Source organism: Amborella trichopoda, chromosome 11 (assembly GCF_054954075.1).
Source record: "Amborella trichopoda isolate Santa Cruz 75 chromosome 11, AtrichopodaSantaCruz75HAP2 v2.0, whole genome shotgun sequence".
NCBI classification, from domain to species: Eukaryota; Viridiplantae; Streptophyta; class Magnoliopsida; order Amborellales; family Amborellaceae; genus Amborella; species Amborella trichopoda.
In genome coordinates, this window is record NC_142346.1 from 37,767,400 (window position 1) to 37,781,218 (window position 13,819).

The 13,819-nt window shown below is 35.5% G+C and overlaps 1 protein-coding gene across 8 annotated transcripts in view; it reads right to left on the bottom strand.

Moving 5' to 3' along the window:
* LOC18436823 (putative receptor-like protein kinase At1g49730) overlaps window positions 1–13,559 on the bottom strand; it is a 32,962-nt gene extending 19,403 nt beyond the window's left edge. For 4 of the 8 annotated variants that reach the window (XM_088851760.1, XM_088851759.1, XM_088851758.1 and 1 more), the window contains exons 1-3: window positions 13,420–13,559; window positions 9,304–9,385; window positions 8,837–9,196 (exon numbers count right to left, since the gene is read on the bottom strand). In XM_088851760.1, coding sequence (XP_088707886.1) covers window positions 8,837–9,089 — 253 coding nt within the window. In that variant the 5' untranslated portion in view covers window positions 9,090–9,196; window positions 9,304–9,385; window positions 13,420–13,559. Of the gene's footprint in view, window positions 1–8,836; window positions 9,386–13,419 lie in introns of all 8 variants that reach the window. The other 4 variants (XM_020668873.2, XM_020668872.2, XM_088851756.1 and 1 more) reach the window with 1 other exon arrangement.
* Window positions 13,560–13,819: the final 260 nt, after the last annotated feature.

Genomic DNA, 13,819 nt, shown 5'->3' on the forward strand with positions numbered 1-13,819 from the left:
ATAGAGCAAACATTGCTCCATGTTTTCACTCCCAATACAGCCATGCCAACATCATCAGAAGAAACAGTCCAGTCAGGAAATCCCCTGTTGGATGATTTCAGCCAAAGGCCCACAGAATGACCCGACCCGATGGTCCACTCCTTCTTCAACATCGACAAGACTACTACAGCATAAAATATTCCCTTTTCACAAAAGACAAAAAAGAAGACGCGTCCCTCTACAGGAAAGATTCCTTTTTCATAAACGACAAAAGCCACGTTGCACAACCTCTACAGGAAAGATTCCACGTTGCACAAAAGGACAACCTTGCCTCTTCGCCAAAAAGCTCTGCACCGACATAAAGTCACATCAACCAATATCAATGGTCTGATTTCCTTCTTCTCCCGCACATACAAAATACTCCTACCATCGATCGCACGCACCATTACTATGCAAGATTCTTCTTCAGCCACCAGCATATCAGGGATTGCCACGTCCCCTCTTCGTACTATCTCCTTATCTTGACGGAGCCTTCTTCAGCAAGCAATCAATTCTGAGCCACAACCTCCTTCCACCAATTACATCCTTCCCTTCGTCGGCAAGCAATGGATTCCAGCCACTCATTTGAGACCAAGCCCTCTATAAATACCTCTTCAACCAAGAAGAAGGTAGAGCATCAAGGATAATCCTTCAGCAATTCAGCAGACGTTCTCGCAGCAGCAGCATAGCAGCATAGTTTCTAGATCTTCTCATACTTTCTCTCTCATAAAATCTCTTCTCTTCCTCTTACCTTCTTCTCTTTTCACTCTGTATTTAGGACAAAGGTCATCGACGTCAGTACTTCATAAAAGTCGGTAACTTCCATAACTTTTTATGTGTGATTGTAATCAGTCTTCTTTACCTTCCTTTTTGCCTTCCGAGTGGAGGAAATTCGCAAGCCTGTGTATATGTAATCAGTGAGTAATACAGTTTAAATTTGTCTTTACTTTTAAAATCTTTGATTATACTCATACTTCGTGGATTGTCTTTGACATTTCAGTATTACCAATTATTGTTATGTTATTTGTATTTCTTTATTACATTTCTGTACTTCAGCAATTAATAGTCTATAATTCCGCAATCTTTTCTTACTTATTATAAAAAATTAACAGTTTATTACTTAGGGTAGATTCTTGGGTAAAAATTGGGTCAGTTAATGATACGGAATAATTTGGAAAGCAATTGAAATATATTGGTCCACTACATAAACTAGTTTCAACCATTCCTAGTAACGAATCTGAAAATTTGTTATGTCTAGTATCTCGTAAACAAACTAGAATAGAATTATTTAATCCTAACCTGGTTAAAGGTTTAACTGCTACTTGTATTAAACCTATATGTAGATATTTATAGTTCTTATTTTGGTGAACTTGTAATATTTTTTAAGATAATAATTGAAAATCTTCTTGATTGCTAGTAACAGAAAGAGTTTCTTCTACTGTTTTTATGGCATATCCAACTTTGAGGTCGAATGTACCTTTTTTGTAAATATCAGATATAGGAACCTTGGGTATGTTCCAGTTCTGGATTTGATTTTCAATATCATTTATAACAAGTTCTTCCTTGTTTTTGATCCTTAGAGTTCTATTAGTTTTACTAGTTGTGCTATCTGTTAGATTCTTAATAAATTTTTCCATTATTAGGTTGCGGATAATGACAACTCAGGACGACCAAAAGTCCAGCGTTTTCCCTAGCGGCTCTTCCTCGGCCTTGGCGGTACTTTGCATAAGACTTTTTCGTCTCGTGTCTTAACACTCAGACCAACTTTCTTTAATGGATAAATTTCTTAAGTTTCTTAGGATAACAAAACTGGTAATACTATGAGATCTCTAATACAGGGTTGGCTCTGATACCATTTTTACCCAAGAATCTACCCTAAGTAATAAACTGTTAATTTTTTATAATAAGTAAGAAAAGATTGCGGAATTATAGACTATTAATTGCTGAAGTACAGAAATGTAATAAAGAAATACAAATAACATAACAATAATTGGTAATACTGAAATGTCAAAGACAATCCACGAAGTATGAGTATAATCAAAGATTTTAAAAGTAAAGACAAATTTAAACTGCATTACTCACTGATTACATATACACAGGCTTGCGAATTTCCTCCACTCGGAAGGCAAAAAGGAAGGTAAAGAAGACTGATTACAATCACACATAAAAAGTTATGGAGGTTACCGACTTTTATGAAGTACTGACGTCGATGACCTTTGTCCTAAATACAGAGTGAAAAGAGAAGAAGGTAAGAGGAAGAGAAGAGATTTTATGAGAGAGAAAGTATGAGAAGATCTAGAAACTATGCTGCTATGCTGCTGCTGCGAGAACGTCTGCTGAATTGCTGAAGGATTATCCTTGATGCTCTGATTTCTTCTTGGTTTGAAGAGGTATTTATAGAGGACTTGGTCTCAAATGAGTGGCTGGAATCGATTGCTTGCTGATGAAGGAAAGGATGTAATTGGTGGAAGGAGGTTGTGGCTCAGGATTGATTGCTTGCTGGAGAAGGCTTCTCCCAGATAAGGAGGTAGTACGAAGAGGGGACGTGGCGATCCCTGATATGCTGGTGGTCGAAGAGGAATCTTGTATAGTAACGGTGCCTGCGATCGATGGTAGGAGTACTTCGTATGTGTGGGAGAAGAAGGGAATCGGACCATTGATATTTGGTTGATGTGACTTTATGTCGGTGCAGAGCTTTTGGCGAAGAGGCAAGGTTGTCCTTTGTGCAACGTGACTTTTGTCGTTTATGGAAAAGGAATCTTTCCTGTAGAGGGACGCGTCTTCTTTTTTGTCTTTTGTGAAAAGGGAATATTTTATGCTGTAGTAGTCTTGTCGATGTTGAAGAAGGAATGGACCATCGGATCGGGTCATTCTGTGGGCCTTTGGCTGAAATCATCCAACAGGGGATTTCCTGACTGGACTGTTTCTTCTGATGATGTTGGCATGGCTGTATTGGGAGTGAAAACATGGAGCAATGTTTGCTCTATTTCCTCAAAAGTAGCATTGGGATTTGATTGTTTCAACCTTTTGAGATAGGCTGAGAAAGTAGGGAGACTGACTGTATTATATGTAGCAGAGTTGAAGGTTGCAGGTTGTGGAGGTATTCTTTTCAAAGGTAAAGTAGCAGGATTAGTACTGAAAATATCCCACCATTTAACCTTCACGGTTTTGCCAAGTTGGGGAATATAAGTATAGTCATGAGTATTATTTTCAGAGATGGAATATTCCCATTTGAGAATCCAGGGAATTTGATAAATGGCCATGAAATAAAGATGGTAATCATCGGATTAGGTGCAAGTATTATATTCAACAAATTTAGTTTGTAAGGCTTGGAAGGATTCTGGCATTATTTGGGTCAAAGATCCCCAGACTAAAAACCAATGACGGAACCAGCTAGGGAACCTTTCAAGGATAGGGAATTTGAATTGGATATACCAGGAGTGTGTATTATTTGGATTTTGGTAAGCAAAGACTTTGTGCCATGCTTCAATATATTCACTATACTTATATGATTTGTATTGAAATCCTGGATTGAGAAGCTTTTTTCCCTGATTGGGATTGCAGCCCCAATCTTCATATGAAAGCAATTTTTTGATTTGCAATTTGGAATATGCAAATATCTTAGTATTTTCTTGGTAGAAGTGAACTATGGAAACTGAACCAGTTTCCATGAGTATGGCCTCATACCATTCACGATTCTTGATACCATAAGATGAATTCATATGGTTGGATAAATATAGGGGAGCTATTTTATATGGGTCCAGATCAGTATGATTATCTGAGATAATAACTTCTGGTAAGAAGGCAGTATCAGTGTAAATTGACTTGGGAGAGTTTGAGGTCTGTTTGTTTGGATATGATGCTGGGGTAAATGCTGGACTCGGGGTAACAAATGGACTTTGGGGAGGAGATTGTATTATGTATTCTGGTACATTTGTGGATCTCAAAGGTGACATGGGGGTTAAGTCAAGAGGAGAATGACTGGGCATGAGAGGCCCATATCTATTGCTTTGAATGAGATCCATTGGTTGTTTGCCTTTGGAATGAGGATTCATATTTGTATTAATATGTTTATTGGGAGAAAAGAGTTGCAAACCGTAAGAAGGGAACCGAGATGGTTTCTTCGCGATGGTTTCGTTGGTAGGATTAGGATGATGATGTATATGGTCCCCCCTGCAAAAATTCACGGGTCAAAAAGTCAGGAAGAGAATTAGAAGATCCGTGCAGATGTTCAATGGAAAAGTCAAAAGCAGATAAAATGGCTTGCCAACGGGCAAAGATTTGCTTAGAGACAAGATTTTGGACATCCTTTTGCAGAATATCTTTAGCAGCTTTGCAATCAGTCCTTATGAGAAAATGTTGATTTAGAATATCAGTTTGGAATTTGCAAACGCAATGGATAATAGCTAGTATTTCTTTTTTAACAGTGGAATAATTCCGTTGAGTCGGATTCCAAGCTTTAGAAGTAAAACGTATTAATTGTTCTTTAGAATTATTTATAGATTGTTTTAATATGCCTCCAAGGCCAAGATCAGAAGCATCACATTCAATGATTTTAAATGCTGTGGGATCAATTAGGTTTAAACATGGAAGTTCTTTAGCTTTAAGTTTAAGTCGTTGGACAGCTAAAGTATGAATATTAGTCCATGGGGGAGGATTCTTTTTTAAGCGGTCATATAAAGGTTTTGCATCTAAAGCAAGATTTTGGTAAAAATCACTTATGTAATTAAGGCATCCTAGAAAGCGTTGTAATTCAGTTTTATCTAAGATTCTATCAGGGAATTTATCAGCAAAAAGTATTGAGCGATCAATTGGGATGATCATTCCAAAGGCAAACAACCAATGGATCTCATTCAAAGCAATAGATATGGGCCTCTCATGCCCAGTCATTCTCCTCTTGACTTAACCCCCATGTCACCTTTGAGATCCACAAATGTACCAGAATACATAATACAATCTCCTCCCCAAAGTCCATTTGTTACTCCAAGCCCAGCTTTTACCCCAGCATCATATCCAAATAAACAGGCCTCAAATTCTCCCAAGTCAATTTATACTGATACTGCTTTCTTACCAGAAGTTATTTGCTTGCCGACGAAGGGAAGGATGTAATTGGTGGAAGGAGGTTGTGGCTCAGAATTGATTGCTTGCTGAAGAAGGCTCCGTCAAGATAAGGAGATAGTACGAAGAGGGGACGTGGCAATCCCTGATATGCTGGTGGCTGAAGAAGAATCTTGCATAGTAATGGTGCGTGCGATCGATGGTAGGAGTATTTTGTATGTGCGGGAGAAGAAGGAAATCAGACCATTGATATTGGTTGATGTGACTTTATGTCGGTGCAGAGCTTTTTGGCGAAGAGGCAAGGTTGTCCTTTTGTGCAACGTGGAATCTTTCCTGTAGAGGTTGTGCAACGTGGCTTTTGTCGTTTATGAAAAAGGAATCTTTCCTGTAGAGGGACGCATCTTCTTTTTTGTCTTTTGTGAAAAGGGAATATTTTATGCTGTAGTAGTCTTGTCGATGTTGAAGAAGGAGTGGACCATCGGGTCGGGTCATTCTGTGGGCCTTTGGCTGAAATCATCCAACAGGGGATTTCCTGACTGGACTGTTTCTTCTGATGATGTTGGCATGGCTGTATTGGGAGTGAAAACATGGAGCAATGTTTGCTCTATTTCCTCAAAAGTAGCATTGGGATTTGATTGTTTCAACCTTTTGAGATAGGCTGAGAAAGTAGGGAGACTGACTGTATTATATGTAGCAGAGTTGAAGGTTGAAGGTTGCGGAGGTATTCTTTTCAAAGGTAAAGTAGCAGGATTAGTACTGAAAATATCCCACCATTTAACCTTCACGGTTTTGCCAAGTTGGGGAATATAGGTATAGTCATGAGTATTATTTTCAGAGATTGAATATTCCCATTTGAGGATCCAGGGAATTTGGTAAATGGCCATGAAATAAAGATGGTAGTCATCGGATTCGGTGCAAGTATTATGTTCAACAAATTTAGTCTGTAGGGCTTGAAAGGATTCTGGCATTATTTGGGTTGAAGATCCCCAGATTAAAAACCAATGTCGGAACCAGCTAGGGAATCTTTCAAGGATAGGGAATTTGAATTGGATATACCAGGAGTGTGTATTATTTGGATTTTGGTAAGCAAAGACTTTATGCCATGCTTCAATATATTCACTATACTTATATGATTTGTATTGAAATCCTGGATTGAGTAGCTTTTTTCCCTGAATGGGATTGCAGCCCCAATCTTCATATGAAAGTAATTTTTTGATTTGCAATTTAGAATATGCAAATATCTAAACAATCATTCCTTCAGAGACCTAGAACCTCCTCGAAAATCCATTACGACCTATGCTCGAAACTCTCCCATACCAACTACTTCGTCAACTCCTAAACCACAGATAGATGGATTTCTACGTACATCTGATAATATTATTATACCTCAATATGAACAGGCTGAATCAGGATTTATCCAAGTATTACAACTTGAAGAAACATTTTCACGAGATGATATTATGAATGATTTTTTATCTCCAGAAAATGATAATATTAGGAAATGGTATGTTAAGGAATTTATATATATATATATATATATATATATATATATATATATATATATATATATATATATATATAGAGAGAGAGAGAGAGAGAGAGAGGAAAAGTCATCCCAACGCCTATAGGCGAAAATGAATAGTGATTTCACCTACTCTCATCACCGTCCAAATTTCATCGCGCGGTCACGAATGTCAGGTAGTGTTTTATTTTTCACTTTTTTTCTACAAATTGGAAGAACCTGAAATTTGAAAGGTATGTACATCTTATTGAGGCACATCTAATAAAAATATAAAAAAAAATTATCTGCAAAAAAAATTTATCAAAATACCCCCCAAACTTTTTGGGGGTATTTTGGTCAATTTTTTCATGTAAAATATTTTTTTTATATTTTTCTAAGATTTTCCTATTTTTGATGAATACACGCTCCAAATTTCAGGTCATTTTGATTTGTATAAAAAAAAATGAAAAATGAAACACTACCGGACAATCGTGACCGCGCAATGAACTTTGGACGGTGAAGAAGGTAGGCGAAATCACTGTTTATTTTCGCCTATAGGCGCTGTGTAGTGTTTTTCATATATATATATATATATATATATATATATATATATATATATATATATATATATATATATATATATATATATATATATATATATATATATATATATATATATATATATATATACGAACATTTGCTTGTCTGTGGTCTAATTGTTTTCCGTGCTTCCTTCTAATCATTGTGGTTGCACGGTAGGTTCCTCTTCATCCGCTTCTGCTCTCACAAGGTCAACACCTTGTGCTTCAGACATCCGGAATCATCTAACCTAATCCAAACCATTGATACATCAATTGTGTTGGTGGGGGTTGTTTGGACAATTCTTGGTCCAATGGCCCACCCACCCTGCAAGCACAATCGGTCGTCCATGCTTGACATATCAGATATATATATAAATCAAAGCAATATATATATATCTATATATATATATATATATATATATATATATATATGGAAAAAGTTTATATAAGGTCGCAACCTTAAAATGTTAAAATGTAGAATTAAGGTGCACCACAAAAATCTATTGGAAAAAGTTGTTTTGATGTTGGGAAACCTTATTATTGATCATCTAGACATCGAGATGTATGAAATATAAACAAATAAAGATTTCGAGTCCTAAAAATAATGCATCTTGCAACACATTATCTAGACCAACCATTTTCAAGATTTTCCTATGTTTATAGATCAACTTGATTTGAACCATTTCTAAAGTTTATAATTAGAGATGAAAATGGATTATACAGCCAATCTAATAAATTTTTATACTAAATTTACATCCTATGATAAAAAATTTATACTAAATTTACATCCTATGATATACGGCACCTTATTTGGATTGTTTAAGGTCACAAGCTTATACAAACCACACCCTATATATATATATATATATATATATATATATATATATTAGCATGCAAAATAATTCAAAGCAACAAGAGAGAGACATGCTCAAATACATATAAGTTTACTAACAAAGCAGCAAAATGAATTGAAGCAACAAAGAACAGACATGCTCAGAAAGTAGAATAATTCTCAGGGCATTTTGGATATAAAAATGGAAGAAAAAAGCTTACAGTATTTTATGGAGCTACCGTACTTCTTTTGAAAAATACGTGCCAGTAGAGTAATTTGCTTTATGGGCCGTAGAGCTTGAAGAGGAAACCGGAAAGCACATGCACTTTTGAAGGGTACAAGAAATATGAATTTTTTAAGGGTACAAGACACAAAAGTGAGCCCCTCGATCTTAAAGTTTTGGTAGAAAGTAAGATCATAATAAATAACCGAAAATTACAAAGTAGGATGCATTTTATAAAATAAACTATAACTTGTAGTCTATGATGTCTGATCCTATAACTCTTGTAATGTATTGAACGAGTAATAATGCCACAACATCAAGGAATCATCAACCCTAATGGACATACATATTGATAAATGGCAGCATTTATCAATATGTATGTAATTGTACAATATCATTTGAAATACAAAATTAGAATGGAATACTATATTACGCCTATAGACATCCATCTTGATGTAATTCACAAGTACTACCTTTTTCTGAGGAAAAGAGTTGAACCAACTCAGGCAATTCACATAAAAGAAACAGAATTTATTTACACTTTTAGAGCAACAATAAAGGTTTTCTTTTCTTGTCCTTTTGTTTGTTGATTTGCAGTTCAAAGTAAACATTATCAAAGCTACCTTGTTGATTACTGAGCCCTTGAACACCAAAGAAACAGCTGGCGAAACCATTAGTAGATACATTGTCACCTTGGCTGGTGAGAGTTACAAAGGTCGCATCCCTGCACGTATTTAGTGTTGTGTTGTCATCAGCTCCGACAAGGCGATGAAGGTACAAAATACTGGCATTTAAGCACCTCCTGCAACTGCCTTCAGTTGAGAGGGGCATCTTGCAATTCAAGACCACATCATCAAACATTGGTGACTGCCTCATTTCCAAAATTGTTCTATGGCCTTTGCATTGATAGCTCACCGGAATCTTCAACCCCAATCCACAATAGATAGTTGCATTTGAAGGAATGCCATAGAGTATTAGGGTTTCTGAGACAGATTGTAGGCAAATATCAGATAACTCTGGGGGAACCCCAAGTTGGTTTGTTACATTTGCATATTGAGATATAGCGACAGCAACAAATGCATTAATGTACCGGCAGCATTTGCCCCTATCTTCTTTTGAGCAAATAGAAGCTGCAAGTGTGAAATTTGAACCGCTCAAGTCCAGAGGACAATCTGCATGAGTGGTAGAATCAATTAGTAAATAATTTAAATTTTTAAGAAGAATACAGCATGCCATGTACATGAATAACACATTAAAAAAGAATCAATTAGTACACAATTTAGATTTTTAAGAAGAATACAGCATGCCATGTACATGAAGAACACATATTTTAATGTGCACCAATTCCCTTATAAATGACAGTTTAGTCAGATGTAATGAACCAGTAAGATTAGGCATTAAAACAGGAATATTAAATGACAGGAAATCACAAGATATCTATCTTAATGCAATGGAAGCTAACCAACATTTTAAATCATATAAGCATTAGTATCACTTCACAATTGTTCACTTGACAACAGTAAGGTAGATTCAGTAACTTTTGATAACAGTACCATAAACATTAGACAAAGAAAATTATTGGAATGAAACCTTTGGACAAAGAATGCACTATACTCTATATTGAGAATCAAGGAAAACTTTTCCAACAATTTTACTCATGCCAAAATACACCTAGAATGTAGAGAAGAGTAGAATATGGTCTGACATAGGTGTGAGCCGTGTGACATTTGAGAGCATGCTGCATTTTTGGATTTCACCTACCTTGAAAATTTTCACATGTAAATGTTCTTAAAACAGGAAAATATCTCCTATGCTTTCATTAAAATAGAACCCAGGCTTGTCCTAAAACTAAAAGAGGACCAGAAACAGTACTCAAACCATTGCATGGCCCAATCCATCTCAAGAAAACCCTTTCCTGACCCAAGATGATATTTACTCACCTTGTCTTGAACTGGATGATCCATTGCTAGTTCTTATTGCATTATAATAATAATAATAACAACAACAACAACAATAATAATTATCGTTGTTGTTGTTGATCTTATTGTTATTGTTGTCGTTGTTGCTGTTACTGCATGATAATAATAATAATAATAATAATAATAATAATAATAATAATAATAATAATAATAATAATAATAAATAACAGTAGTAACAACAATAATACTAATAATAATAATAATAACAACAACAACAACAACAACCACAACAATAATAATGTTGTTGTTTGTTAATCCAATAAATTAAAAAGAAAATAAAGTGCTCCTGCACTTAAAACAAGGAAAAGGGTGCCCCTTTTCTTTGTGAAGTTGAAAACTACGAATATATATTCATTTCTCCAGATGATGGATTTCATTTCATATGTACATAAATATTTTATTTATTATGAGACAAAAAGGAAGAAATGACAAGAGAAATGCATTAAGATAATATTAATAACAATGTGGAAAGCGAAACAGGAATTCTCTACAAAACAATGAAAGAATAACAAATTATAAAGAAGCTCCCCAAGCTAGCCACTATATTAAGTTGTAATGCAATCTTTGTATGTATGTGCGCACGCATATTTGTGTGTGTCATATCTTTATAACAGCAAAGGTTGGGAACATATCACCAAGAGTATTTAAGCTCTAAAGGGTATTTTGGACATTCTAGGGTAACGTTTTTTACAAATACACTAGATGTGGAATCATGAATCACAGAGCAGAGCATGATTATCATACCCGTGTAAGAAAAAGAACGAGAACGGTTATATATAGCAGTGCATACACCAACCAGTTTCAATAGAATGCATGGTGCAAAAACCGACAATAAACAAATCATCAAGGCATCAAAGGAGATAGTTTATATAAGGCTGTATCTTAAACTGTAGGAAAAAGGCTCGTCTCAAAATTCCATCGAAGAAGGTTCTTACAATGCCGAAAACCCTCTAATTGATCATCTTGACCTTAAGTTGAACGGATGTGAAAAAATAAAGATTTTAAAGTCACAAAAATGGTTCATCTTGTAATACATCATCTAGCACATCAATTATCAACATTTTCATCTTGTAGATCTTCTCGATCTATACAACGTTTTGAGTTTTAAATTTTATAACTAAATGTGAAGCAGATTTTCACGTCATCATTAAAATTTCTGCTACCAAAATTACATCTTTTGATGAGAGTTGGAGGTGCGCCTTACTTGGATTGTTTATGGTGGACACCTTAGATAAACCATACCCAAGTTTAAAATAGCGATAAAAGAAATAGAAAACACATGTTGAAAACGTTAAAGATCATGAAGCAAAAAGATCACTACGACTTTGTATTTCTCCATTAGTGACGGTCGCATGATCTTACAAGCCCCGGTTACTGATTATGAAAGATCATTTAATGTTTAAAAATTTGTGCGTGGAAAAGAAATTTTATGCTGATTATTTCTGTAACCATTGTCAATCTTTTCAAAATCCTTGTTTTAAAATCCTTTGACATATTTTATCAACTCTACTGAGCTAAAGCTTCACGAGGCATTCTCCCACATTCCATTTGAAACAAAGACTTGACTCGTCAAATGAGCTACTATCATTTGTTCCTACAAAAGATTTGAAAAGCTTTAAAATAATTAAGTTATCATTCTACCCAAATGCAAGAACAACTTATTAATGATCATTATTTACAAGTTGTTGCTCTTCATTTTGTTCATTAACGATTAAATAAATAATCTATATGTCTCTAAGTCCCAGTTGGTGATTGTTATAGACAATTTGATGTTTATTGATTTACATGGACCCAAGAAAATTCAAGTAGATTCATCATCAATAAAGAAAAATCTATTGAAAAATAAAATGGATTCAAATACAAATAAAATAACGCATAAATAAAATTAATTAAATTATATAAATTCTAAAAATTAATACAAATTAAGAAAATGAAAAGCTTTATCCCAATTATTGAGGTCGGCTAAGAAAATTTAAGTAGATTACTTCTACCAAAATTGCTAGACATTCTTTCGTTAACATTCCTTTCCCTACAATCATATATACGTTTCCTTAAGAACAAGAAGTATTTACATTCTGCAAAAATGAGTTATCAGGTCTGTTTGCCAAAGCTTCACTGGGTTTTCTCTCCTACTCCATCTGAAACAAAGATTGCCTTCTAAGGTGTTGTCATCTTAATTATGAACAAGTTGAGAGTGTTAAACATATTCAATTGGCATTCTCCTCAAACCCAAGAGCAAGTGATTAATGTCAACTACCAAGTTGACATTCTTCATTTTGCGAGTGAACTTTATACCCGACATCTTGTTGCAAAAAATGGTAGCAAGCATGGTTTTAAATTCTAGCAAGTTTCTGCCATTCTCCAACCCTGGCCTTAGGTAAAACCAAAACTGTATTAACAGTTGTAATATTCTCAATCTCAATCAAACTATTGATAAATTTCTTGCTGAATTTCAAGTCCAAAGATTATTGAAAGTTCAAGTAATTAAAATTGAAATGCAGTCAAATTTCAGCAAATCCCAGACAAACTAATTCCAAAGTTGACTGGAAATGGAGGAAGAAATTAAATATAAGAAGAGCAAAGTACCCAAATTCAGCAGACATGTAAACCAAATTTTAGACTTGCTCTGCCAAAATTTCTCAGAATTATTTCATTTATGTCTAAAGTGAACAGATTCAATGCATTAGATAGAAATTGTTCTGTCAGAGCCATTCTACCTTGCTACCAAAAAAAACTATTATCTCAGAGGCATTATTTTCTTCCACATTGCTCCAATGAGTTTAGGTTCAAACTCACGTCTACGGTTAGAGGTGTGCTTCACTAGCAACTAGAGAATTACCAAAATCCCGTGCCCTAAAATTTCCCAGAACACTTACCACTCAAAACTTTTCTCCTTACCCAATAATTGCAATCAATGATAATGTAGATTAACAGTGACAAGCACGAGCTAAACAGGAAACCAAAATTTCAAGCCCCTGAAACTGAAGCCAACCCCCGAAACACGTCAACAAAGAAGCAGAGAAGCCAATAAAACCAGAAACAAAAGAAAACCCATTTTCACAACAAAAAAGCAATCTAGCATAGTTACAATGAAAACAAGTAAAAGGCGACTCAAAAAACACCAGAAACAAAGAAAACCAACAGAACGAGAAGTACCAAATACCAGCAAAAAGAACCACCCATGAACTTTGAGGCATTTCAAGGCATGACAGAGAATGAGAACTCACCAGCCATGGCGGCCTGCATTTGCCACGTCAGAGACACCAACCCCAAAACCACCTTTACCCCATGACCAACCATGGCGAATATCTCAGAGAGCCTGCTATCGCAAGGGAACCCAAACTTTCAAACTTTAGGACAGGAGCGCAGGCACATGTGCAATCTCTCTAGTATTTAATAGTGGGGTCTTTCGAACTGAAACTAGAGAGAGGAAGAGGACCAGGAAGTCTAGAGAGAGAAATAATTTATGGGTTTGAAGAAGTGACAGTATAGAGCACGCGGCTCGAACCTGGGCCCGGTGTGATCCCGAGCCATGGTGCAGTGGCTTGGCTTGTGAGGGGTGCGTGGGGAATCGAGCCTTCAAGCGAGTCCAAAACGACCTTCTGTCCTCCATTAGGAAATTGGGGG